The 26444-nt window shown below is 35.9% G+C and overlaps 1 protein-coding gene across 1 annotated transcript in view; it reads left to right on the top strand.

Moving 5' to 3' along the window:
* Window positions 1-26444, top strand: part of LOC150093426 (transcription initiation factor TFIID subunit 6-like) — a 162756-nt gene that overhangs the window by 117486 nt on the left and 18826 nt on the right. The window contains exon 11 of the mRNA XM_090413591.1: window positions 23533-23703. Within this exon, the coding sequence (XP_090269717.1) occupies window positions 23533-23703 (171 nt within the window). The remainder of the gene's footprint in view (window positions 1-23532; window positions 23704-26444) is intronic.

Below are 26444 nucleotides of genomic sequence, written 5' to 3'. Positions count from 1 at the left end.
TCAAGTGTATACTTTGCATCCCATCATTGCTTACCAAATTTCAAAACCTTACACTTTGCAACATTGAACTGACAGTTCCATTGACTTGCCCATTCATGTAATCTGTTCAAGTCTTCTTGTAAGGCCATAACATCTGTTTGATAACATTACATTGCCATAACATTGCTCTCCCCAGTTTTGCATCATCTACAAACGGCTGCATATCATTAGTTAAGTCCATCCCAATATCATTAACATACAAATTGAACAACAATGGTCCCAAAACTGACCCCTGAGGTACATCATTAGTGACCTTTCTCTTTTGAGATACTGCACCCACATACACAACTTTCTGATACCTATTTGACAGCCAGTCACTGATCCAACTTAGAAGTCTGTTATCTAATCCTATCTGTTTCAATTTATTTAACAGCTTGTTGTGTGGCAGCCTATCAAAAGCTTTTGCAAAATCCAAGTATACCACTGTATTTGCATCTCCCCTCTGGAGAGGTCTTATTTACTACGAGTTACTTATACTTATAAGTAAATATCAACAGGATTCGTACAGGCCATGGTGTATGTGGAGACTTATTTTCAAAGTGGGGTAAGATACCAAATCCCCACTGTCCATGTGGAGCCAAGACCCAAACCGTTTACCATATAGTACAGGAATGCGAGCTGACAGCATATCCAGGTGACTTTAAGGACATCTTTGACCTATTCCCAGAGGCGATCAACTGGATCAAAAACCTAAATGTTAAAAATATGACTAATCTTCTGTCTGATGCTCGTCATAAATTTCATATTTGTATTTGCCTGAATGTAGACTTTTTTTTTTTAATCATATATGTGTATCTTATCTATACTCATGTGTATTATATCTTATTGTCTTTTAACCATGTGTACATGTCATACAATAAATAAATAAATAAATATATGACCTCTCCATTGCTTCTGCCTTAGTATCACCATTTCTGGGTCTGACTCCCACTGACGAGACCTCAATAAAGGTCGAAACCGGTCTGGGTAGTGGCCCTTCCCGTAATGCATAGCATTATACATGTCTGCAAGGAAATGTGCTTTGCATTATGGGAGATACTGAGACAAGGAGTGATGAGAGCTTGGTCCACCTTTACTACAAGTTTCCTCAGTCCTGAAGATACTTCAGGCGCAAACTTTGTTTGCCTACACTTGGGTAAAGGATTAAACTAAATTTATTATAGTCTAACCAAGTGGAAAATAAACTTCCAGCATCTCCCCTCTCCAAGGTGTTTGTCACCTTGTTATAGTACATAAGTAAGTTAGTGAAACATGATCTCCCTTTAACAAACCCATTTCTGTATCTTACCTCTGTGTATATCTGGAGTTATGCTGATGGTACTGGAGAGGCTGGCCTATAATTTGTAGCTACAGCCTTATGCAGTGGAATAATTTTACCCTCCTTTCACTCCCTTGAAACCTGTGCTGTTACAAGAGTTACTAAACAAGCATGCTAATGCTATTGCCGATTCCCTGGGCCATTCCCTGAAGATGCGTGGTGATATGTCATCAAATCCTATTGCCTTATTGTGATCAAGTTTATTTATTTCCTCAAATACCTCCTGCTTACTCACAATTAAGCCATCCTCTCCTATGTCTTCTACAGTTAAGTTCTTCATGATTCCACCTTGATCAGGATGAAACATCCTTATGAATTGATCACTGAATACCTCAACAATGTCTTCTGCAGCAGCTATCATTCTACCACTTCATCCATTAACACATCTTATCATGATCATTCTTCCTTCTACTTGCCAAATAAAAAACTCTAGGATATTTTTTTGCCTGATTTGTCAATTTCTTCTCATACTCCAATTTTGTTTTCCTTACTGAGTCACTCTCCTGGCTTGTTCTGTATACTGTTCATGTAACTGATTATTACCGTTATTCATCTTGTACTTCCTCCAGATTACCTTCTTTTTCCAGATTTCATGCTTAAGCTCCATGTTCATCCATTTTACGCTTACCTTATTCAGCCTTTTGTCTTCGGAATATATTCACACATAGATGCTGTTATGTATTTCTTTGTCAGCTCGCATGCAGTATTTATTTCCTTACTGCACGACTCCTCGTTCCATGTTATAGTTCCAAGCTGTCTCCTAAACTTGTCATAATCACCAGCCTTATAATTCCACATGTATCCTTTCCTCACAAAAGTCTGCATATCCACAACACAGGTGATCACATATCACATCATTACATATCTATAGTGTCAGAAAATTTATTGTGGGAGGTCTACACTAACAATTATTATCACAATACCTATTATACCTTTTATTAAACTCTTACTGACAGAGCACTCAGTCACCTCTGCTCACCCATATTACTCATTTATCATTTTTCAAACAAAAAAGTCTAGTCCCCATGTCCTTACTAACCACACTCTTACACAACTTTCAGGGGTAATCTCTTGTCTGTTATGTATTGAAAAATTTTTCAGCATTACTTGATAAAATCATTTAGTAACTTATATGTTTCTGTCATATCCCCCTCTTCTACTTATAAAATAAACTTTGTAACCCACAAATCTTTAGTCCACAAAGTCCCTCCTCGTGGGGGTACTAGGTTGTCTCACTGTGTGGTGGAGGAGACCGCACAGTGATGGTACTGGTCATTTTCATTCTTTCTCTCTCTCTCTCTTTTTTTTTTTTTTAATCTTATTTTCTTCTCTACTTCTCCTGTCTTCAAGACCACCATCACTGGGATCCAACCCCTGCCACTGTGTTTGCTGTGCATTTTGACCTGTGGACATTAGAAGGGAGGTTCCTAGTAGTCTTTCCTACTTTGGCAAGGCAGGCAGTCCTGGATGGCCTGGCCAAGATCATTCAGCTAGTGGGCTTGCCTGTAAGAATCAATAGCCCATGATCTCGAGCTGGGGCTAGGGGGATCCAAGGCTTGCTGTGGTGCTTGTATAGTGTCTGGAGTAGCTCTGACATTCCACTTCCAAGCATATTTATTGCTTGTTGGTTAGTGGACATCTATGTGTGGCTCTGTGGTGGTTGGGTGAGCTCTGGCCCTGAACAAAAAAATCCCTTGAATATGAATCCTTCATTTTTTTCGGGGGGGGGGGAGCTCACAAGGCCTAACCAAGTATTGTACCATAGATAATTCTGCACTTACTCTGTAGTCAACTCTATACAGAGTAGTTCGCCAGTTTTCTCCATGGTTGCTCTCTGTGAGTCATGGTAGATAGCTCCCTCTCTTTGAGCTTCACCACAAATGCTGGAGTGCCTTAGGGCTCTGTTCTATTATCTACTCTCTTTCTCCTGTTCATAAATAATCTACTCACAATAACCACTAACCTATCCACAGCTTTGCAGATGATAGTACTCTCCACTCATCCTACTTATTTGACAAACCATGCAGTACTCTGACATACCAGGCTACAAGATCCTATACAAGTCCTCTAATGAAGCAAGTACAACCTTGTCATATTCAATGCCACCAAAATACAATCTCTCCTTTTCTCACACAAAGGAGATCCCCATCTCACCTACTCTTACCCTCAATAATACACAAATTACCAGACAAGATCAGATTCTTTCTTTGGATAATGTTTACCTCCATCCTTTCCAGGCATAAACACATCATATCATTGGCCTCCTCAGCATCCAAGAAGCTTGGCATTTTCTTTCATTCAAGAACCTATTTTACACCCAACCCACACTTAACTATATACAAATCCCAAATCCATTCATGTTTAGAATACTGCTCTCTCTTGTTTGGGGTAGTGTACCTAAAACTTCCCTTAAAATCCTTGATGCCATCCAGAGGTGAGCAGTTAACCCATAGATGATCCCTCTCTTACAGATTCACTTCAACTTCTATCTCACAGTGCAGTGTTTTGTCACTGTGTCTGTTCTACAGGTACTTCCATCACTATTCCAGTGAGCTGGCAGCCATCATTCCTCTACTTTCTGTTGCACCTGTTTATACAAGAGCAGCAGCTGCCCAGCATCCCTTTATCATGCAACTGCAAACACACGAAAGCTGTTTCTGTTGTTTATTCATCCTCTTCTTTTATTCCGCCCACTTCTGTCATCTAGAACAGCCTTCCTCATGTAGTATTTTCAAGCAACTACAACCTGTACTCTTCAACAACAAAAAAAATTATCTCAGTCCTTATCTGCAGTCCTCATACAGCATGACACTGATGTGCTTATAGGTCTCTTGACCTCTTGTGTATGGGATCGATATTAAAAAAAAAAAAAAAAAATCAATAAGGAAGTAAGAAACAAAACACGACACCATTAGTGTACCAGTGTTTCTTGTTATTTATTAGTGTTTCTAATTTTTAATTTCTAATTAGTATTAGTGTTTCTTGTCATTCATGCAACGGAAAAGCCAATAGGGAAAATGTCACTCTTCTTTCTGCAGAAGGGTTTAGGACTGGTAGGATCTTCCAAAAGAGTTCAGAAACTACATTCTGGCGATATTCTTATTGAAACACCATGTTAGCAGCAATCAGAAAAACTACTCAGAGTGTCATCAATGGGTGGAATGTCAATTACAATAACGTCTCATAAAATACTAAATTCTTCTAGAGGAGTGATATCAGAATGGGATTTCCTTGGTGTTTTAAATGAGATGTGTTCAGTGCTTAAGAGATCAAGGAGTGACAGATATGAAGCATATTCTTATACATAGGGAAAATTAAGGATATTGTTCCTGGTTCTAACCAGGAACAATATCCTTAATTTTGACACAACTAAACCTTCACCATCTGATGTATATCCCTAATCCACTGAGATGCTTTAAATGTCAGAAATATGGGATGTCCAAACTGCTTGTTGTGCCTGTGCTTGGTGCATAGTCTAAGTCATCCAGCCTACACCTGTGCATATCAGAAGTGGAGAGATGAAAAATAAATGCAAAAGATAAAAACAAAACAGAATATATTACATCAGGATCCAAAGAGGAAGCTAGTTCACCTGTTATGAGATCCTCTTATGCTGAGAAGGTGAAAATTAAGAAAATGTTGACAGCAACTCAAACTTATGTCTGTTTCATCATCTGATAATTTCACCATACCTGAACTTTACGATTGTGAGTACTTCAGTCACACAACCTATGGTCTCTCATATCTAAAACGACTCCAAAAATGATTCCATTTGACAAGAACCCACTTGTCAAGCAAATTTTAGCAAGGATATTTATAGTAGGATTTCAGGAAGTAGCCTTTCATATGTCCTTGCAAAATCCAACAATATCACAGTGTAGCCATTCCTCTTATTAAACTCAGCTGTCAGTTTATTGTAGAAAGTAAATACTTAAGACCTGGACAAATTCATGCTCTCTCCCAGTAGAGTATCATATTCCTATCTAGCCATTCCTAAATTCTACCCATAACCACCATTTCAAGTATCTTAATCACCCCTTCATGTAATGTAATGAGTCTGTAATTTCCTATCTCTGTCTGGGAACCTTCTTTATGTAATTGAAATGTCTTGCTCTACTGAACGAATGAGGATGGACTGGCAATTTGGGATTTAGCCGACCAAATTGTATTCTTATTGGCTTAAACCAATATACAAATTGATGGTACAACATGACAAAATTTCATGCTGGCTGGGGCACCGCCCGGTTAAACAAGGACCCCGTTGTTTTCGCCAGGTAACCAGGGCGAACAGCGAAAAGTCAGCTACTGGAACAAATCTGAAAGCCACCCCAACTCAACATCACCAGAGTTAAAGATCGGTACTATCAACATAAGAAGCCTGAATGGCAAAGAAATTGAGCTAGCTGAGAAATTAGATAAGTAACTGATCAACATGATAGGGGTGACTGAAACAAAAAAGACCAAAACTGGCGAGATCTTTCTGAGCAATAAATACAAAATGTTATATTCAGGCAATGGCAATCAAGGAAAAGAAAGAGTAGCCATAGTATTCAACACAAAATACGAGGCTAATCTTCTTGAATGGCAGTCAGTCTCAAGTAGAGTGATGTGGGCAAATATCAGAATGGGGAAATGGAGAATGAGACTTATTTGTGCCTATGGTCCCACAGAAGGTTCTACTAAGGTAGAAGTGGAGGAATTTTTTGAAGCTTTAGAGAAAGCATCTGACACAATGAAAAAGGAAAAGTTGATCCTTGTTGGGAATCTAAATAGCAGAGTAGGAAATGATTGTCAGACATACAAAAATATTTTGGAAAAATTTGGAGAAAAGAGCAAAGTTAATAATAATTGCAAATACTTGTTGGATTTCTGCTCAGGACATGGACTGGTTATTAGTAACATCATGTTTCAACATAAAAATGTGCACAAATTCACATGGAGAGAAGAAGCAAGGAAGAAGAAAAGTCTCATTGACTATGTTATTGTTGATAGTGATGTTTTCTCCTTGGTGCAGGACACCAGGGTGTACAGAGGATTTGAAATTGGAAGTGATCACTATTTAGTCTTGAGCAGGATAAAATTGAATTTCATATTGAAAAGAATAACATGTGAGAAAGTTTTAAAGCGAATAAAAGTTGAGCAGCTCTCAGATGTGAACCGTAGACTAAAATACACAAACATGATTGAAGAAAAAATGAAAGAGTTTGAGAACAGGAACCAAACCTTGGAGATTCAGTGGCAAGACTTAAAGAAAACCCTGATTGACTCAGCCAGAGAGGCATGTGCTGAGGTTGTCTGCAAGGATAGAAAAATCAGAACTCCATGGTGGACACAGGAAGTTAAAGAGGCAGTGAAGGACAAGAAGAAAGCATATCAAAAGTTCCTGGTAAATAAGTCAGCTTGTGCTCTTAGAGAATACAGAGACAAATGTAAGAAAGCTAGACACTGTGTAAAACGAACTAAACAAAAGTCATAGGAGGACTTTGACGAGACCATAGATATCAAGAAAGGGGCAAGATGTTTTGGAGGTTGTTGAAGAAGCTTAGAAATGGAGGAAAGAGTGCTGTTAAAGGAGTTAGAAATGATAAAGGTGACATGAAAATGGGAGAAAAAGATATCCTTGAAGTATGGAGTAATTATTTCGAAAAATTGCTAAATGAAACAAGCAGTGATAGTACAGTGGTAAAAAACACTCAACAGGCATAGGCATACAGTCAGGAATACATATTCATACTTGAAGTAGAAAAAGCCATCAAAGGATTGAAATGTGGAAAGGCAGCAGGAGTAGATGATATTCGAACAGAAATACTGAAGTATGGTGGTATAAAAGTCTTACAGTGGCTGCACTGCATAGTTCAGAAAGCCTTGACAGAGGGACGAATTCCCGATGATTGGAGTGGAGTTCTAATAGTACCCATATATAAAAAGGGAAATAAAACTGAATGTGAGAATGACAGAGGTATTTCCCTACTGAGTGTTCCTGGCAAGATCTATGCAAGTACACTCGAGAAACGGTTAAGAAGAATTGTGGAAGAAAAGCTTGGTGAAGAACAAGCTGGATTCAGGCAAAATAGAGGCTGTCACGATCAGATCTTCACTTTTTGATAAATAGTCGAGAAAGCATGGGAATATAACAAAGATCTGTATTTAAGTTTTGTCAATCTGGAAAAGGCATATGACAAGGTGCCAAGAGAGAAGCTATTCAATACGCTACAGTTATATGGTGTCAATGGGACATTATATCAAGCAATACTTAGTCTTTATTTGAGTTGTAAGTCAGCAATTAGAATTGAAGGAAATACAGGAAGATGGTTTAATGTTAAATCTGGTGTGAGACAAGGATGTACATTATCCCCTCTGTTATTCTTTATCTATATGGATCACATTATGAAGGAAAGTGGTATTAAACATGATATCAGAAATGGAGATGTTAATGTCAGCTCTGCTTTATGCAGATGATGTTATACTTCTAAATAAATCTGCTACAAGTCTGCAAGATTCCCTGACTAAATTGAATAACTGTTGTAATTGATATGGTATGAAGGTCAGCAATACAAAGACAATGAAAATAGTTAGAATCGTTGAAAATGTCAACTGCTTTGTGAACAGAGAACCTGTGGAAGAAGTAAAACATTTCAGCTACTTAGACACTATTTTTAGTGAAGATGGTGAATTTAATATGGAAATAGACAACAGAATCAACAAAACTGGTATGGTAGGAAGTCAACTGAATAAATTTATATGGAATAAGAGAGAAATTAGTCAGAACACTAAATTAGCTGTATACAAGACAGTGTTGAAACCAGTTTTAACTTATGGATCTGAGAGCTGGGTTCAGAAGTAAAACACTTGACCGAAGGGCAGAGACCAGATATGAGAGTCCTGAGAAAGATTATAGGCGTGAACAGATGGCATCATTGGCAATATCATATTAAAAACGAGAATATTAGGAAAGAACTTGACATTGTCAGCATCCAGAAATGCGTTAGCAGAGCTAATCTCAGGTGGTATGGTCACTTAAACAGAATGGGCGAGATAAGATTAGCAAAAAGTCTTCTCTGCCAGGTTGGCAGGAAAAAACGACCCAGAGGAAGACCAAGATATAGGTGGATTGATATGGTACAAAGTGCCTTAGACGATAGAAATATAAGATCTGATAATATTGGAGTCTTGACAAGTAACAGACTGATTTGGAGGAAAGTTATAGATAGGAAGTTAGTAATGATGTAAATATGTCATGTAGTAGTATCATATCCTGTACACCCTTTGAGGGTTCATGTCAGGAATTTGATGATGATACTCTCTTTTGGAATGCTACTAGTGCTGATACTTCACTGCTTAGTTAATGGTAGTAATTTCTTTAGCATTTTCCCATAAGACATGGACTTATCCATTCCCTCATATCGGTATTTGCATTGGTATTTTTTAATATTCTGAACACCTTTCTTTTTGTTTTGATCCCTGTCACATCTGTCACCACATTTTTTCGACTTGGATGATCCACATTTGCAAGGTGATTGTATAGTTTTTCATATGTATTTTCTGCTTCTGTCCCCTCCCTGTCATTAAATTCATTGTATTCATTAAATTTATTCTTCCATAATGATTCTTCTTTTTGCCTGCTCAGGTAATTTTGTCATAATCTGATTTTGTCTTCCTCACTATGCTAGTCACCATTTTCCTTTTTCCTTTGCTTTGTATTGCACATGAACCTGCTGATCACCTTTCTTATACACCCACAATTATATTTTCTTTTGCAGCTCCTGAATAATAATGCTATGATTTAGCCTCCTAACTCTATGTACATAATCTGCTATCCTTCACCCTTTAACTGCTACGGTCGAGTTAACACAAGCGTGGAAAAAAAAATGGCGAACTTGCTACGATCAAGTTAACTCGATTGAAGTTTATTTGACTTGGGTTTCTGTCCTTGTTTGATATCTAAAGAGTAAAATTTGAACTGGTGCAATTAATCATATTAAGCACCTCCGTAGCGCAATTGGAAGAACGACGGTACATTGTGCCCTTCGATTGGAAAGGCCTAAGTTTGATTCTTGTCATGATGGGAGGAATCTTTTTATGTGGACTTTTTCAACCGAAGGTGAGTTAGCCGATCTCATATGGAGGTAGCAGGGGGTTTTTTCCCTCCCAAAAACTTGGGTTTTTCATCCTGCATACAGACAAATTGGCCCTTCAGAACACATGCAATTTACAGACAAAAAATACTTGTTGTGGTGGATGGCGGTAATTGTGTACTTCACATGAAGAAGATCCTGGTGATTCTACATAAATTAATGTGTGTAATTTGCTTAATCAAGTTGACACCCCTTAATTATGCAAATTTTATAAAACACTATTATTGCCATTTTTGTGAGTGGACAAGTATATATCAAGAATATGATGCTGTCTGGACTTCTTACATCAGTAAGAATTATGATTGATTTTATTTATAAATTTTTTGCAAAATTAATTCAGCACATGGGACAATGTCAGTAGAATATAAAATCAGCAGTTAAAGGGTTAAATATGCTTTGACCATTTCACCTTCTTACTAAAGTCCTTCTTTTACAGTTTCTTATAGCTGTGACATTGCTGTAAGTTGCCATTGTTATAGTGCATATATTATACATGTTACCTGTATTTTTCTATTCTGTTTTGATATTTTCATGTACCTTCATTGTTACTAAATTCTCTTCTGATTTTATTTGGTATAATTTTCTAATATTAACATGTGATATTTTTGTAATACTTTGTTTTACATTATTTTTTTTTTAAGATATCTGGTTCCAGTAACTTCAGAAGCTGAATGTATTATTATTATTATTATCATCATCATCATCCTAATACCCCATGGAGTCAGACCCATCTAGGAGGTTCCTTTGTTCTACACACAGCTCATCATACTGTGGTTTAAACACATTCAAATTCTCTGCAGACATCACTCTCTCAGGCAATGCATTCCAATCATTCACAACTATCCATGCAAAAATCCTTCTTCTTGCTTCCTTGCTCATACCCCTCTTATACATCTTCCAGGGATGACAGCTTGTTCTCCCCTGATCTCCCACCATTTTATGAAAAATCCTCTTCAACATTAATCCTATAACAACCCCTTACCAAGTTGTATGTCTCTATTATATTGTTCCCACTCTTCCTGCTCTCCACTAGATTCTGTAAATTGCATCTTCACAACCTTTCTTCATGTTCAACATTCTGGAGATCAGAAACTACCTTTAGTCAATCACCTCTGGACCCTTTCTGACATCTTATCATCCTTTTGAAAACCATATAACTAAATCTGTGCACATTAGTCCATATGTGGCTTAATCAAGGCATTATACAATGGAATCAGAATCTTCTTTCTTCTATAAGTCAGTGTCCTCCACATCATTCCCAGAATTCATTTTATTCTCACAATTTTGGCAGTGTGTCATCTAAATTTTAGATCCTTATCCACCATCATCCCAAGATTTCTTATTTCCTCCACCTCTAACAATATATCCCCACCATGAGTAAATTCTACATCCCATCTTTCTTTTCCAAATTTTAAAATCTTACATTTCACAACACTGAACTGGCATCCACCCACTCCTATGCAGATTCATTCACCATTATAGTTTGTCCCAACTTTACATCATCTGCAAACAACTGAATATCCCCATTCAAATCTTATCCAATATCGTTAGCATACAGGTTAAACAACAATGGTCCTAAAACAGACCCCCGAGGTATGCCACTAGTGATTTTCCTCTTATGAGATAATGCTCTCTCATACACAACTTACTGATACCTATCAGACAGCCACTCTCCAATCCAGCGCACTATCTAATATCCAACCCCATCCACTCTAGTTTGACTACATGTAGTAATTTATCAAAATTCTTTGCAAAATATAACTATACTACTGTGTATCCATCTCCTTTGTTCAATGAAACATGACCTCCCTTTAGCAAATCCTTGCTGTCCATCAAAGATAATATATAATATCACTGTGTTAAATTGTGAATGAAGATATTTGAGAATTATAACACTTCATTTACATTTAACATAATTTGCCATGACTCAAGCAACACTTGTAAATATTATTTGATGTTAATCACTTGCTTATAAATTATTATTCATATAGTTACTTTGAGTTTGTTTATTATTGTTTAATTATATAATTTTGGGATTTATATTAGTACTGAAAAGACTCAGTATTAAAGTGTCATTCAATTTATTTTATTTGTTCCTGTATAAATATTATAAGAAGCTGTGCATATGTATTATAAGGATTTGTATTTATCATATTTAAATATATTTTATGTGAACTACAGATTATTACCTTATTTGTTATTTCTGAAAGAAAATGTATATATGTAGAATTCTGCTGATATGATTTTATGTAATTCTTCTCATTGAATTTGATTGGCTAGCAAAGGAGAAACGGAGTTGTTTTTAGTTAGCGTGTGCTTAGAACTTGAACAGCTATGATATGGAGAGAAGCCTGTAGATGTATGCTGAACTGGCTGGAACCGGATTTTTGGGTGGGAAGAATAAACACAATTAATTGGTAAACGAAAGAAAACAAGGAGGAGGAAGTTTAGGGACAGCGAAGAGAATGGTCGTGTGTAACGAAGGACGAGTTGTATTATGCGGATAATTCGGCAAGAAAAGCACTGGGAATAAAATGGCATTAATAACTACTTCTATGGGATTCAGATAATACGATAGATTCCTATGATTAGAGAAAGAATACTCCAGAGCTGAAGTCAAAACATAATGGAAAATAAGGAATTAGTACATGCTGTAAATCCAATGTGTCAAGACTTATGTTGCTCTGTGTTTAATATTTCAGTTAATATAGTGAAGATTTCTTTGAATTGTGTTTCCTCATGATAATCAGTTAACAGGAACTTTGAAAATGTGCCTAAGTAAATTCAATGTGCTGAAGTCATAACCCGGTAAGACTTATCTTTCTTTTTATCCAGTGTGAAGCAAAAGAAAGTAGTTCCGCCTGATTCATTTTTAACCTTAGCTGTGGCATTTAACTATAAATAGTCGAAGGAATAAAGCACTAAAGTGTTCCTCCTTGAATTGTTAACTGCTTAGTAATTCAATTAAGTGTTAATGGACTAGAAGTGAATTAGAGAAGCCAACTATAAGAATATTTATTGCGAATTCTGGAACTTTGAACTGTGAGATCTATTTTTTTATAAATCGACAGAATATAGAGAACTGAGAGTTGAATGTTTGATACCTATTGCATTGTATTTTTTCTGAGTACTAGAACTAACTTGATATGTAGATGACTTGAGTTGTCTCATAGAATAGAAACAAGTTGTGATAGAAATGCTTATGTCTTGAATAATAAAATCTAAGAGTTTTGGCTTTAATCTTAAAACCTAACTGAGTAGCTATCTGTAATTCAGAGATATTTTGAATTTGTTCAATTGCATTATCTTGTTCAGAAAGTTATACTTAGATGTACGTGTTATATAACCCTGCATTAAATGTTTTGTTTTATTGAATTCAATTTGATATTTGCCTGATTTCCTTTCATTGCACCGCTCATAAAAATTTATCGGACCTTGTGGAAGTTAAAAGATAATATTAACCTCGGCCTGTAGAAAAGTAAGACTGTAAATGTTAGTTGATGATTGATTCCTCTATATTATATAGACTAATCTGAATATAAACTGGTGCAGGATAATATAAATTTCTTTATATTTGGATCAGTAACAATCAACATCTGACAAATAAAAAACAGAATTTAAAGAAGCAAGGATAAGTTCAACTGACCATCATAATTAGATCAGTAAGCAAGATAGGACGACACAACAACTGTTGTCAATAGTGGTATTATCTTGGACAAGCCTTTCCAACACTTGAACTGTAACACCTGACACACAGATCTACCTATAATTTGATGTTTGAGTTCTGTCACCTTCGTAATGAAGCAGTACAGTCTTGTCTTCTTTCCATTTCTTTGGAACTTGACCCAATGTAAGATTCTTTAAACAAATATGTCAAAGCAGATGTCAACTCTCTGGCACATTCCTACAAAATATGTGGTGATGTGTCTACTTTTGAAAATTCATCTGTTATTAGGTTTATTATTGTTTATATTCTATTATGCAATGAATAATGAAGAACATTTGCTTTCCAGGTGTATTTATGTTCATCTTTATGTCTATAAAAGGAATTTGCTATTTTCAGTAGCGCGAAGTCAGTTAACATTAGTACATTTTTATTTTGGTATGGTTCACCATTTATACAACCATTAATTTGATTGTAATTTATTTTGCATTTAGTTTGCTTATTATATATATATATAGTTTTATGAAGAATTGAATGACTAGAACCGAGAATTAAGTAAAAAGGTTTTAATATAAAAAAACTACTAGTTTTGGCCTCTTCTTCAGGTGAGATTATAAAAGAAGAAAAAACACTAAATATTGAGGGATAAAAGACTATGAACAACATAGACAGTCTCTATACATAATTAGCATGAAAACATTGTAGTTGTATTTGAAGTTGTTCTTTCGTTTGTTGCATTGTTGGGAGAGTGCGTGCTTGCGGCATCCCGTGAACGCCAGTACATGATTACAGCTGAATAACTATCTGGGAGGTTGTAGCCCAAGTTGTTATTTAGATGAACAGGATTGAAGATGATTTCTCTAGATTATGGTATCTCTCCCTGAGCCATTCTCCTATCTATATCACCAATTTAATATCCATTCCCATCTGCTCCAATTTGCGTAACAGTGTTCTATGGGGTATCCTGTCAAAAGCCTTAGCAAAATCCAGAAGTACCACTGTGTAGACACTCTACACAATTCACATTTCATGCTGAATAGTGTAGAGAATGAGTCCATGAGTGTGGACTTGAATGAAGTTAAGAGTGATAAAATATATGGTGATTCTATGATTAAGGGTATGGAGAGTGGTATGCATGAGGAGTGCTTGGCTGATGGGACAATAGAAAGAGTGGCTTTAGCAATAAAGAGAGGGCATGAAGCAGACAAGATGATAGTTATGGTGGGTACGAATGACCTGAGAGGTAGTATAAATCGGGTAGGAAAAGATTTAAGAACATTATTAGATATTGTGAATAGGAAAAGTGTCAATGGGAGAATAGTGTGTGTGCTGCCTCGTTTTGACAATTACGAGTTAAGTTGACGAGCAATGATAATGAATGATATGATTGCAAGAATGTGCAGAAAAAGAGGTCTGGAGTTTGTTGATGTTTGGAGTGTGTTTGAAGGAAAAAGGCAGTTGTATGCTAGAGATGGACTGCATCTTAACATGGAAGGACATAAGCGATTGAAGAAGTTATTGTTTTCTGAACAGGTTGAAGTTATTGGGCAGGGAAACTAATATTGAAAAGGTTGAGTGTAAGAGAGAGAAACTTTAGCACTGATTGTGTATTTATTGATCCTTATAGGCTGAATAAATTGCAGAAGAGAGGGGATAAAAATCGGCATAGGACTACGGTAGTTAGTGACTTATATATCAGTTCTAAAGCCGGTACAAGATCTAGAGGGAATCTGCAATTTTTGTATACCAATGCTAGAAGCATTCGAAATAAGAGAGAAGAATTTTTGGCATTAGTCAGTGAAATCTCACCAAAAGTTGTAGGCATTAGTGAAACTTGGCTGTCAGCAGAAGATGTGGTCACTGGAATTGAATGTGATGGGTACAGTATTTTCAGGGAGGATAGAGAAGATAGAACAGGAGGAGGAGTACTGTTGATGATAGCTGATGTGTTGCAGCCAAAGAAAGTAGTATATCATGATGATAGACATGTGAATGAGAGTTCATTTGAGGCAGTCTGGTGCAAAATAGTGACCAACGCAACCAAATATACAGTTGGATGCTGCTATAGGCCAGGGAGTACGGGGGGAGATATTGAATTCATGTATCAGCAACTTAGTGCAATGAGTGAAGGCTTGGTGATTATTATGGGGGATTTTAATTACGGTGATATCAATTGGAAGGAGGAAATATCACGTAGCAAAAAGGAAATGGAATTCATACATCTTCTACGAGATAATTACTTGAAACAGCACGTAACTGAAGGGACACGTGGTGTGAGAGTGTTGGACCTGGTTATTGGTTCAGAGGTTATATGCATAAGTAAGGTGTCCTCGTTACCTCCAGTTGGTGAAAGCGATCATGTGGTATTGACTTGGGAGGTTGCAAAATCTGTGGATTTTTCTATTAAGAAGGGGTATGTACGGAACTACAGGTTAGGCAATTATAACAAGCTTCGGAGTGAGCTTGCAGCCATCCCATGGCAGAACATATTGCAAGGGAAAGATGTTAGCAGTGCTTGGGATAAAATCAGCGGGTATCTGAGGAAAGCAATAAAAGCAATATCAGATTGTGTCCCCATGGTTAGGAGGTCAAACAAGGCAGGCATTAGATGGATGAGCAGTAGTATCAAGCTTGAACTGCAAAAAAAGAAAATGTTATGTAGAATTTACAAGGAGAAAGGCGATCAGGACACCCATGAGCAGTACAAGGCTCAAGCTAGGAAGGTTACCAGCATAGTAAGAAAAGCTAAATCAGATTATGAGAAGACCTTAGCCAAAGAGATCAAGGGTAATCCCAAAGAGTTCTTCCGCTATGTGGCAAGTAAGAGGAAGAATGACTTCGGAAGGATAACCTTAGTGGGTGCTGATGGTATTGAGGTGACAAAATCAGATGTAATAGTCGAGTTACTGAGTGATCACTTTTCAAAAGTCTATCACCCAAGTGAGGATATCTCTATACCTACAGCAATACCTAATGTGAGAATTGAAGCTAAAGAATCAGAGGTATTAAATATATTGCAAAACTTAAATGCAAACACTGCGGTAGGCTTAGATGAAATATCAGCTCGGGTGTTGCGTGAATGTGCAAATGAATTGTCAACCCCTCTCACCTGGATATTTAACTTAAGTTTGAACTCTGGTATGGTCCCTAGGGAGTGGAAGTTAGGTAAAGTGGTTCCTTTGCATAAGGGTGGCTCTAAAACTGCAGTATTGAATTACAGACCAATCACCATCTCAGGAGTAGTGGTAAAAGTATTGGAAAAGTTGGTTAAAGACAAAATTCAAGAATGGGTGGATCAGGATATGATACTCTATAGAGGCCAACATGGTTTTGTTAAAGGTAGATCCTGCCTTAGCAATCTATTAACTATTCATAATAGAATAACATCTGAGTTGGACAAAGGAACTGGCTACACAGTGGTACTTCTGGATTTTGCTAAGGCTTTTGACAGGATACCCCATAGAACACTGTTACGCAAATTGGAGCAGATGGGAATGGATATTAAATTGGTGATATGGATAGGAGAATGGCTCAGGGAGAAATACCATAAGGTGGTGTATGGAGGAGCCGAGTCCAGAATGAGGCAGGTGACCAGTGGTGTGCCTCAGGGCTCTGTGCTTGGGCCAATGTTGTTTAATTTGTATATAAATGATATAGGAAACGGCTTAAAGGGAGATATTCAGTTGTTTGCTGATGATGCAAAGTTGTGTAGTGCGATAAAAAATCAAGCTGATGTTGAAAGTTTGCAGGAGGATTTAAATAAGCTGGTAAAATGGGCAAAAGAAAATGGATGTCAGTTCAATGTGGAAAAGTGTAAAGTCATGCATTTTGGGATTAAAAGATTACCAGCTGTGTACTACATCGATGGAAAGGTACTCCAAGAGATTGATGAGGCTAGGGACTTAGGGGTATTGGTAGATAGGGAGATGAAGTTCAGAGGACACATTGCTAAGGTGTCCAAGATTGCACATAGGATTACTTGGTTGTTGAGGAACACACTGACATCCAGAGATAAAGAGGTTATTATTCCCCTTTATAAAGCATTGATATTTCCACATTTGGATTACTGTGCTCAGGTCTGGTCACCTGGATTCCTTGGAGATGAGGAGGCTGTAGAGAGGGTTCAGAGAAGAGTGACCAAGTTGGTGAGTGATATAAAAAATGCTCCCTACATTGATAGATTGAGAGCTTGTGGATTGCAGAGATTGGTTGATAGGCGAAGAAGAGGGGATATGATAGAAACATACAAATTATAAAAGGTTTTTATAGGATTGATGCAGGGGAAATGTTTCAGCTGTGTGATAGTGATGGAAGAACAAGAGGTCATCTCTGGAAATTAAAGAAGAGTGTGGTTAACAAAGGTGTCAGAACAAGGTTTTTTGCCTGGAGGGTGGTGAATGAGTGGAATTCATTGCCTGACTTAGTTGTGAGCTCTTCGTCTGTAAATGAATTCAAGAAGAGATATGACAGATATTGTTTTGCTAGTTTGGGTCTCCCGCGATGAGTCTACTGACTCCATGGAGATACCCGTAATAATAATAATAATAATAGAAGATTCCACAATTTTTTTTCTCTAGTTGGTCACTGCAACGGAAGATGTTAGTAGATTTTTCCCAGCATTGTGACTTTGGTTTTCATCATTAGGATTAGCCGAGAAAAGGATATGACTTGATAATGCACTCACTCGCTGTCTCTTGTAAGTAACTTCCCTCATGTGTTCTTCCATACGCAGTTCGCCAGATTTGTCTGTCTGCCCAAAATAAGGAATATCACAATCACACAATATTTTATATACACCAGGATATTTGATGATGATGTTGATGATGACATCAACTCAAATGTAATTCTCTTTGTTTTGGTTTTGGGTGGCTAATTAAGAAACGGATCTTTGGAAGTGGAGTGAACAAGGTTCTGATATTGTATTTTCTTAGAACTTATGCTAATTTATGTGAAACAGTACTTATGTAAGGAATAGATATATTGCCTTTGAATCTATTTGTTTCTTCTGAGTGATGTCTAGGAGGATTAAGAAGAAATTTGTCAATGATTTTCTTGGAATATCCATTAACTTCGAAAGAAGTTTTCAGATGATTTATTTCTGTAAGAAGTTCATTTGGGTCATCAAGAAGAGAACGGGCTCTATGTCACAAGGTGGAAATTATTCCAAGCTTATGATGAGTGAAATGATGGGACTGACTGTGCAGATATCTGTTGGTATGTGTGGGCTTTCTATATATCGATATTTTGAGTTTACCAGAAGAACGGGTCAGTTTGACATCAAGAAAAGGCAAGGAATTATCGGTTTCAAGCTCAGCAGTAAACTTAATACTTTGATGTCGGTTACTGAGATGTTCAAGGGAAACCATAAGGGATTCATGTCCATGGCTCCAAACAATGAAGACATCATTCACATAACATTTCCAAACTTTACTCGTTAAAATAAAGGAAGAGATAGTCTTGGTTTCAAAATCCTCTAAGTAAATATTTGCGAGTACAGGGGATAAAGGATTACCCATAGCCAGTCCATGATTTTGTTTGTATATATTATCTTGAAATTTGAAGTAACCGGGCCTGATGCAATGTGTAAGCAAGGCTAACATTTTTTTTTGGATAACTCGTCCTTGAGTAATGTTAGGACTTCATCTGTTGGGACATTAGTGAACAAAGAAGTTATGTCCAAGCTAGCCATGATGTCATCTTCATTAACTGTAATATCCTTGATGTATGTAACAAATTCTGTAGTGTTCTTAATAAAGGATTGGTGACTTGCCTGAAAAACCTTTTAGGTATTTGGCAAGATATTTTAAAAGATTGTACGTAGGAAAATTGATATCTTCTACAATTGGGCGTAATGGGGTGTTTTCTTTATGGATTTTAGGAACACCATATATGCGAGGAATTAACGGATGGAGAGAGCGTAGAGATAAACAAACATTTCAGGATAATTCAGTTGTTGTTTTTAATAAGTTATTTGTACGATTTTGAAGTTCATGAGTTGGATCTCTCTCAAGTATTGAGTAGGTATGATTATGTAGTAATTCAAGCATTTTATTCTGGTAATCTTCAGAGTTAAGGATGGCTGTTGCATTGCCTTTGTCCGCAGGGAGGATGATAATATCTCTGTTGTTTTTTAAACTTTTAATAGCCTTGTGTTCAGTTGAAGTAATGTTGTCTGCGGGTGGTTTTACGTTATTGATAATAACGATTGATTCAATACATAGAAGATTTGCATCTTGTGGAGGAAGAAAAGAAGCAGCATTTTCTAAGTAGTGTCTCCTTTGGTATTAATTTTGGGGAAGGAATAAAGTTTAGACCTTTACTAAGGATGCTTTTTTCTACATCTGAAAGTATATAAGAAGATTTGTTGATAACGACTTGATAGAAGATTTGCTGTTATTTTGCTGATATTTGTTGATAGAAGATTTGCATCTTGTGGAGGAAGAAAAGAAGCAGCTTTTTCTAAGTAGTGTCTCCTTTGGTATTAATTTTGGGGAAGGAATAAAGTTTAGACCTTTACTAAGGATGCTTTTTTCTACATCTGAAAGTATATAAGAAGATTTGTTGATAACGACTTTGTCAATATTGATGTGTCGTTTTGAGAAGTTCCTATTATTTTGTAATCGCTTTAATGTTTCAAATTTACTTATAAGATTTACTTTGTTATTATATTGTATTCTGGCTGCTTGAGATTCACAGTATGTATTAAAGGTATGCCAACTTTCACTATCTAGAGATTCTTCCAGTTTTTCAGCTATGGTTCTTTTTTTATTGAAAAGAAAATCGAGAGTTCGTTTAGTATCAGAGATTCTTTCAGACAGTAGGTCTAATTTAGCTTTATGATAGATTCTCTTCGCACGTTCAGTTGTTATGTTTTATTTAATGCATATAAATTTAGGAAAGACAGCGTGGAATTTGCAAAGTTTTAAGAAGACCAACCTGTTGATGTTTAGTCCAATCCTCTTTAGTGTCTTGTTGAAGTTTCTTTTATTATTGATAATAGAAGCCTCGTCGTGAAGGTTATAGGTGACAGAATGATCATTAACTCGGTTAACATACATAGTTTTATGAAGAATTGAATGACTTGAAATTATGGGTAATCCTTTATCCACTGTACTCGCAAATATTTACTTAGAGGATTTTGAAACCAAGACTATCTCTTCCTTTATTTTAACGCCTAAAGTTTGGAAATGTTATGTGGATGATGTCTTCATTGTTTGGAGCCATGGACATGAATCCCTTATGGTTTTCCTCGAACATCTCAGTAACCGACATCAAAGTATTAAGTTTACTGCTGAGCTTGAAACCGATAATTCCTTGCCTTTTCTTGATGTCAAACTGACCCGTTCTTCTGGTAAACTCAAAATATCGATATATAGAAAGCCCACACATACCAACAGATATCTGCACAGTCAGTCCCATCATTTCCCTCCTCATAAGCTTGGAATAATTTCCACCTTGGGACATAGAGCCCGTTCTCTTCTTGATGACCCAAATGAACTTCTTACAGAAATAAACGAGTTGAAATGGAAACTCTGAAAAGTTCTGAAAACTTCTTTCGAAGTTAATTGATATTCCAAGAAAATCATTGACAAATTCCTTCTTAATCCTCCTAGACATCACTCAGAAGAAACAAATAGATTCAAAGGCAATATATCTTTTCCTTACATAAGTAATGTTTCACATAAATTAGCAAAAGTTCTAAGAAAATACAATATCAGAACCTTGTTCACTCCACTTCCAAAGATTTGTTTCTTAATTAGCCACCCAAAACCTTGTCATCATCAACTCAAATACCCTGGTGTATATAAAATATTGTGTGATTGTGATATTCCTTATTTTGGGCAGACAGACAAATCTGTCGAATTGCGTATGGAAGAACACATGAGGGACGTTACTTACAAGAGACAGTGAGCGAGTGCATTATCAAGTCATATCCTTTTCTCGGCTAATGCTAATGATGAAAACCAAAGTCACAAAGTCTGCTGGGAAAAATCTACTAACATCTTCCGTTGCAGTGACGAACTAGAGAGAAAAATCGTGGAATCTAGAGAAATCATCTTCAATCCTGTTCATCTAAATAACAACTTGAGCTACTACCTCCCAGATAGTTATTCAGCTGTAATCATGTACTGGCGTTCACGTGATGCCGCAAGCACGCACTCTCCCAACAATGCAACAAACGAAAGAACAGCTTCAAATACAACTACAACATTTTCATGCTAATTATGTATAGAGACTGTCTATGTTGTTCATAGTCTTTTATCCCTCAATGTTTAGTGTTTTTTTCTTCTTTTATAATGTCACCTGAAGAAGGCTGTTACAGGCTGAAACTAGTTTTTTTTTTTATATTAAAACTTTTTTACTTAATTGTCGGTTCTGGTCATTCAATTCTTCATAAAATTATGTATGTTAACCGAGTTAATGATCATTCTGTCATATATATATGTGTATATATATATATATATTAGGATAACCAAGTTATTTTATAAACTTGGTTATTTTAACTCCTAATCCCAAGTATGCAAACAATTAAGTTTGTGCCTGAAACAAAGTTCAAGTCTAAAGATGATACAACACCAGGGCAACTCATTGTAAAGGTGGGTAAAGCTCTGATCACTATTCTTAGTATTTTCCCATAATGTAAAGCACATTCACTAGAAGATGTATACTGCAATGCATTATGGGTGGGGTCACTACCCAGACCGGTTTCAACATTTTTTGAGGTCTCCTCAGTGAGTAGCTAGACCCTAAATACCAAGGTTATAGTAATACGGAGCGTTATCAACTTTACCTATAGAAGTTGCAACAAGGTGTTTTTATTTTTAATAAAAATCTCTGGAGGAGATATAGATGTAATAAATTTTTTACCTTGGGGATATTGTATATTAGGATAACCAAGTTATTTTATAAACTTGGTTATTTTAACTCCTAATTCCAAGTATGCAAACAATTAAGTTTGCGCCTGAAACAAAGTTCAAGTCTAAAGATGATACAACCCCACCCATAATGCATTGCAGTATACATCTTCTAGTGAGATGTGCTTTACATTATGGGAAAATACTAAGAATAGTGATCAGAGCTTTACCCACCTTTACAATGAGTTGCCCTGGTGCTATATCATCTTTAGACTTGAACTTTGTTTCAGGCACAAACTTAATTGTTTGTAGTGCAAGTCAAGGCAGTTGTGATGCTGAAAATTATATTCTTATAATAAACACTGAAGTTTCAAAACTTTTCACTTTATTTTATATGAAAATATGATAAATCTTTAATATCCTCATCATGTCTTACTGAATTTGCCAAATTTTGATATTATTATTGCACCCTCCATGGAGTCGGCAGACTCATCGAGGAAGGTTCATTCACTGAGAACATATTTATCATACTGACTCTTCAACATCATCATCATCATCATCATCAAATTCCTGCCATGTACCCTCAAGGGGTGTACAGGCATACTGACTCTTTAAAATCCATAATACTCCTTTGCATTAACAGCACATTCTGGTAATGCCTTCCATTCACTAATAATTCTCTATGTAAAATATCTACTCCTCACACCCCTCTTCATCACACTCTTACATAACTTCCAGTAATTTTAATGTATTTTAATCTTGTTTTTGCCTGTTATTTTATTTTCCCTTTAGGAAATATCTAAAATTGGAAAAATGTCTATCAGTCTAGTTTCTGCTTTTGCTACTCTGCTCCACACTATATTGTCTATATATATATATATATATATATTTTTTTTTTTTTTTTTTTTTCTCTCGGCAGCTATTTTATATCATACTGTACTGGTTTAGTATTTCCTCTAATTCTTCATCTTTATCTGCTATTTGTTTTAAATTTTATGTTAATATCTATCGTTTTGGTTGTATATTTTCTAGTATTCGTGCATTGTGTCCATTATGGTTCTAGGTTCATTTCCACTTCATCCATTCACTTTCAGCTTGTGTAAGGCACACAAGTAATAAATGACATGTCTGATTTGGCTACCAGTGATTATCAGAGGAAGTCTGATGATAGGACAGATGTACTATCTGTATCTCTCAGATCAGCCATATATTCAGCATTTTCTCTGCATGCTTGATGAGTTATCTTCTGAGCCATTCTCTAAGCAGGCTGTATCACAAACAGGAGTTGCATTTGGTTAGGAGAGATTTTATCTTATGCTTTACTAACCCCTATAACCCTTCTATAGTATTGCATCACTCTTTAACCATGGGATCATTTGACATGTTCTATTAGAAAATATGATATGTTTAAATTAATTTACGTTCTTTTTAAAGGGTAGAATGGAGCCTTTTGTTGTTAGTATAAATAAAATGTTAAAAAGAATTGAAAATTTAACTAATAACTTGTAAATTTGATGTTAGAGAGTGGTAGCATCAATACTGAAATCAACCCGACAACCCCCAGATGTCTTGGAAGAATATAAAACTGAGTTTGGCTATCTAGGTCCAGTGATTCATAATCAGGTAATCAGATCTAGGCAACAGCCAACTACTACTACAGGTAGTACAAGAGCAACTTTTACTGTGACTCAGGTAGGAATTTTTTACAACTTAATTTCGAGTATAATTCTAGATTTGCTATGCTTATTTCAGATCTCATGAGTATATCTTGATATTTAAGCTTTTGTAATTATTTGCATGTTTATTTAACATTATTATTTTTACTTTTTATAGTGAACTATTAGCTCACTCATATCTAGTGTTAACAAGTCTTTTTCTTTCCACCATTCATTGTAGCTACAATGTACTCTCCTTAACAAAAATCATGACATCCCATTGATTACAAAAAAACAATTTTGTGATCTGTAAAGAAGATTAGTTTGCCTGAATGTCATTTCAATCTTATATGCCAAACAATGACTACACTGAAAGAGTTATCCGTATATCAGAAAAGGATGCTAGTGATGTCTGTATGTGCTATTGTGCAGAAATTAAGCATTTTTGTATCCAAATAGTCTCATTTTATGAAGAACGTTTAACATTAACTTTAAGTTCTTAAAGTTAATGTCTCTAACATTAAGAATTAAGATTTTAGGGGCTTGATAAATTACATAACATGTAATTTATCAAGTATTAGTATCTGCATTATCAGCAAGAGCTACAGAGATATCTAAGACTGGCATAAAATTATTTCTGCATCAAAAACAGGGAGATAGGCTCCATAATAGGATTTAATGTAAATGAAAGTGCATTATTTCGGGGGGGGGTGCCAAATCAATCTTACATATCATATGAAGAGAAAACACCATGCCAGCATTTGAGGTATCCAGGAGAGCTCAATTCTTCTTTTTTTAGTGAAATGTTGCTGGACACCACAAAAGAAAACCATTGTTTATTATAGTGAAACCCAGGGGTTTCAGAAATATGTTGTATGGAAATCTTTCAAATGTATGGGTGACTTATAAAACTTTTCAAGATTGCTTTCTCCATCATTTTATCCAAGAAGTTGGAAAATATTACAAGAAAAACAACCTGCCATTTAAAATAGCTGATGATAGATAATGCTGCTGGTCACCCAACAACTGTGTGGCTATTATGAAAACATAAATTGATTGCAAATACAAATCTGTTTCAACCCCTGGATGAATGTCTCCAAGATTTTCAAAAAGTATGAACAACATTCAAACGGGCAGTGAGAGCTGCTGAAGGACAGATGGCCAATCATGAAAGTATTTCTGAAAAACATGGAAATGATCAAACCTTAGAAGTAAATTTAGAGGGAAAAAAAACTTTAATTGTAAAATCATATAAAGGAATTTAACAATGAACCTTTAATTGAACTTGAAGAACAAAGAAAAAGATGAGGTTTTAGAAGGAAGTCCAAACACCAAAATGCTGTAAGCTGATCATATGGCAGAATGCTTCAAAACGAACAATGAAGGATTGACTAGCTTAAAGACCTAGGTTAGTCAAAGTGTTTGGAGCAGTATATGATGCTATTTTGTATTGTGCTTTCTTACAATTACATGTTTTTTATCTTTATGTGCTTGATAAGATACTGAATAAAGTTTCATTTTCTCAAAGTTTTCTTTAAGCAGAACATGTTTAACATAATTATCCTTTGAAACAAACCTCATCATCAAATTCCTGCCATGTACCCTCAAGGAGTGTACAGGATATGATAGTACTATGAAAAATTTACACCATTACTAACTTCCTATCTGCAATTCTCCTCCAAATCAATCCATTACCTCAACACTCCAACATTATCAGATCTTATATTTCTGTCTTCTAAGGCACTTTTTACCGTAACAATCCATCTATATTTGGGCTTCCTCTGGGTCTTTTTTCTTTTGAAAAAAGAAAAATGAACACTTGTCAATTTTGTCAAGGAATCTTGAAGACCTGTAGTGGATTTATTTAGAAGTATAACAACATCTGCATAAAGCAAACAGCTGACATTAACATCTCCAATTTTGATATCATGTTTAATACCACTTTCCTTCATAATGTGATCCAGATGATGTAACATTATCCCCTCTGTTATTCATTATTTTCTCACACCAGATTTAACATTAAACCATCCTCCTGCACTTCCTTCAATTCTAACTGCTGACTTAACTCAAATAAAGACAAGTATTGCTTGATTTAATGCCCCACTGATATCATATAACTGTAGCATTTTGAATAGCTTCTCTCTTGGCACCTTGTCATATATTTTCCAGATCTACAAAACTTAAATACAGATCTTAAGTAAAGAGAAAATCTGATCCTGACAGCCTGTATTTGGCCTGAATCCAGCTTGTTCTTCACTAAGCTTTTCTTCTACAATCTTTCTCAACCGTTTCTCAAGTATACTTTCATAAATCTTACCAACACTCAATAGAGAAATATCTCTGTAATTCTCACATTCAGTTTTATTTCCCTTTTTATGGATACTATGAGAGCTCTACTCCAATCATCTACAATTTGTCCCTCTGTCCAGGCCTTTTGAACTATGCAGTGCAGCCACCTCCATACTTGAGCATTTCTGGTCAAATGATCTGTTCCAGCTGCCTTTCCACGTTTCATTTCATTTGATGACTTTTTCTACTTCAAGTGTGGATATGTATTCCTGATTGCATGTTTCTTGAGTGTTTTTTTACCACTGTGCTGTCATGAAAGCTTGTTTCATTTAGCAATTTTTCAAAGTAATTACTTTATACATCAAGGTTATCTTTTTCTCCAGTTTTCATGTCACCTTTATCGTCTCTAACTCCTTTTACAGCAATTTTTCCTCTATTTCTGAGCTTCAACAACCTCCAGAATATCTTGCCACCTTCTTGATATTTATT

This window comes from Typopeltis vanoorti, chromosome 24 (assembly GCF_054136105.1).
Source record: "Typopeltis vanoorti isolate ZY-2024b chromosome 24, IOZ_Tvanoo_1.0, whole genome shotgun sequence".
NCBI classification, from domain to species: Eukaryota; Metazoa; Arthropoda; class Arachnida; order Uropygi; family Thelyphonidae; genus Typopeltis; species Typopeltis vanoorti.
Note: the sequence above shows the minus strand (reverse complement) of the source record. Positions and strands in the feature narration are given on the sequence as shown.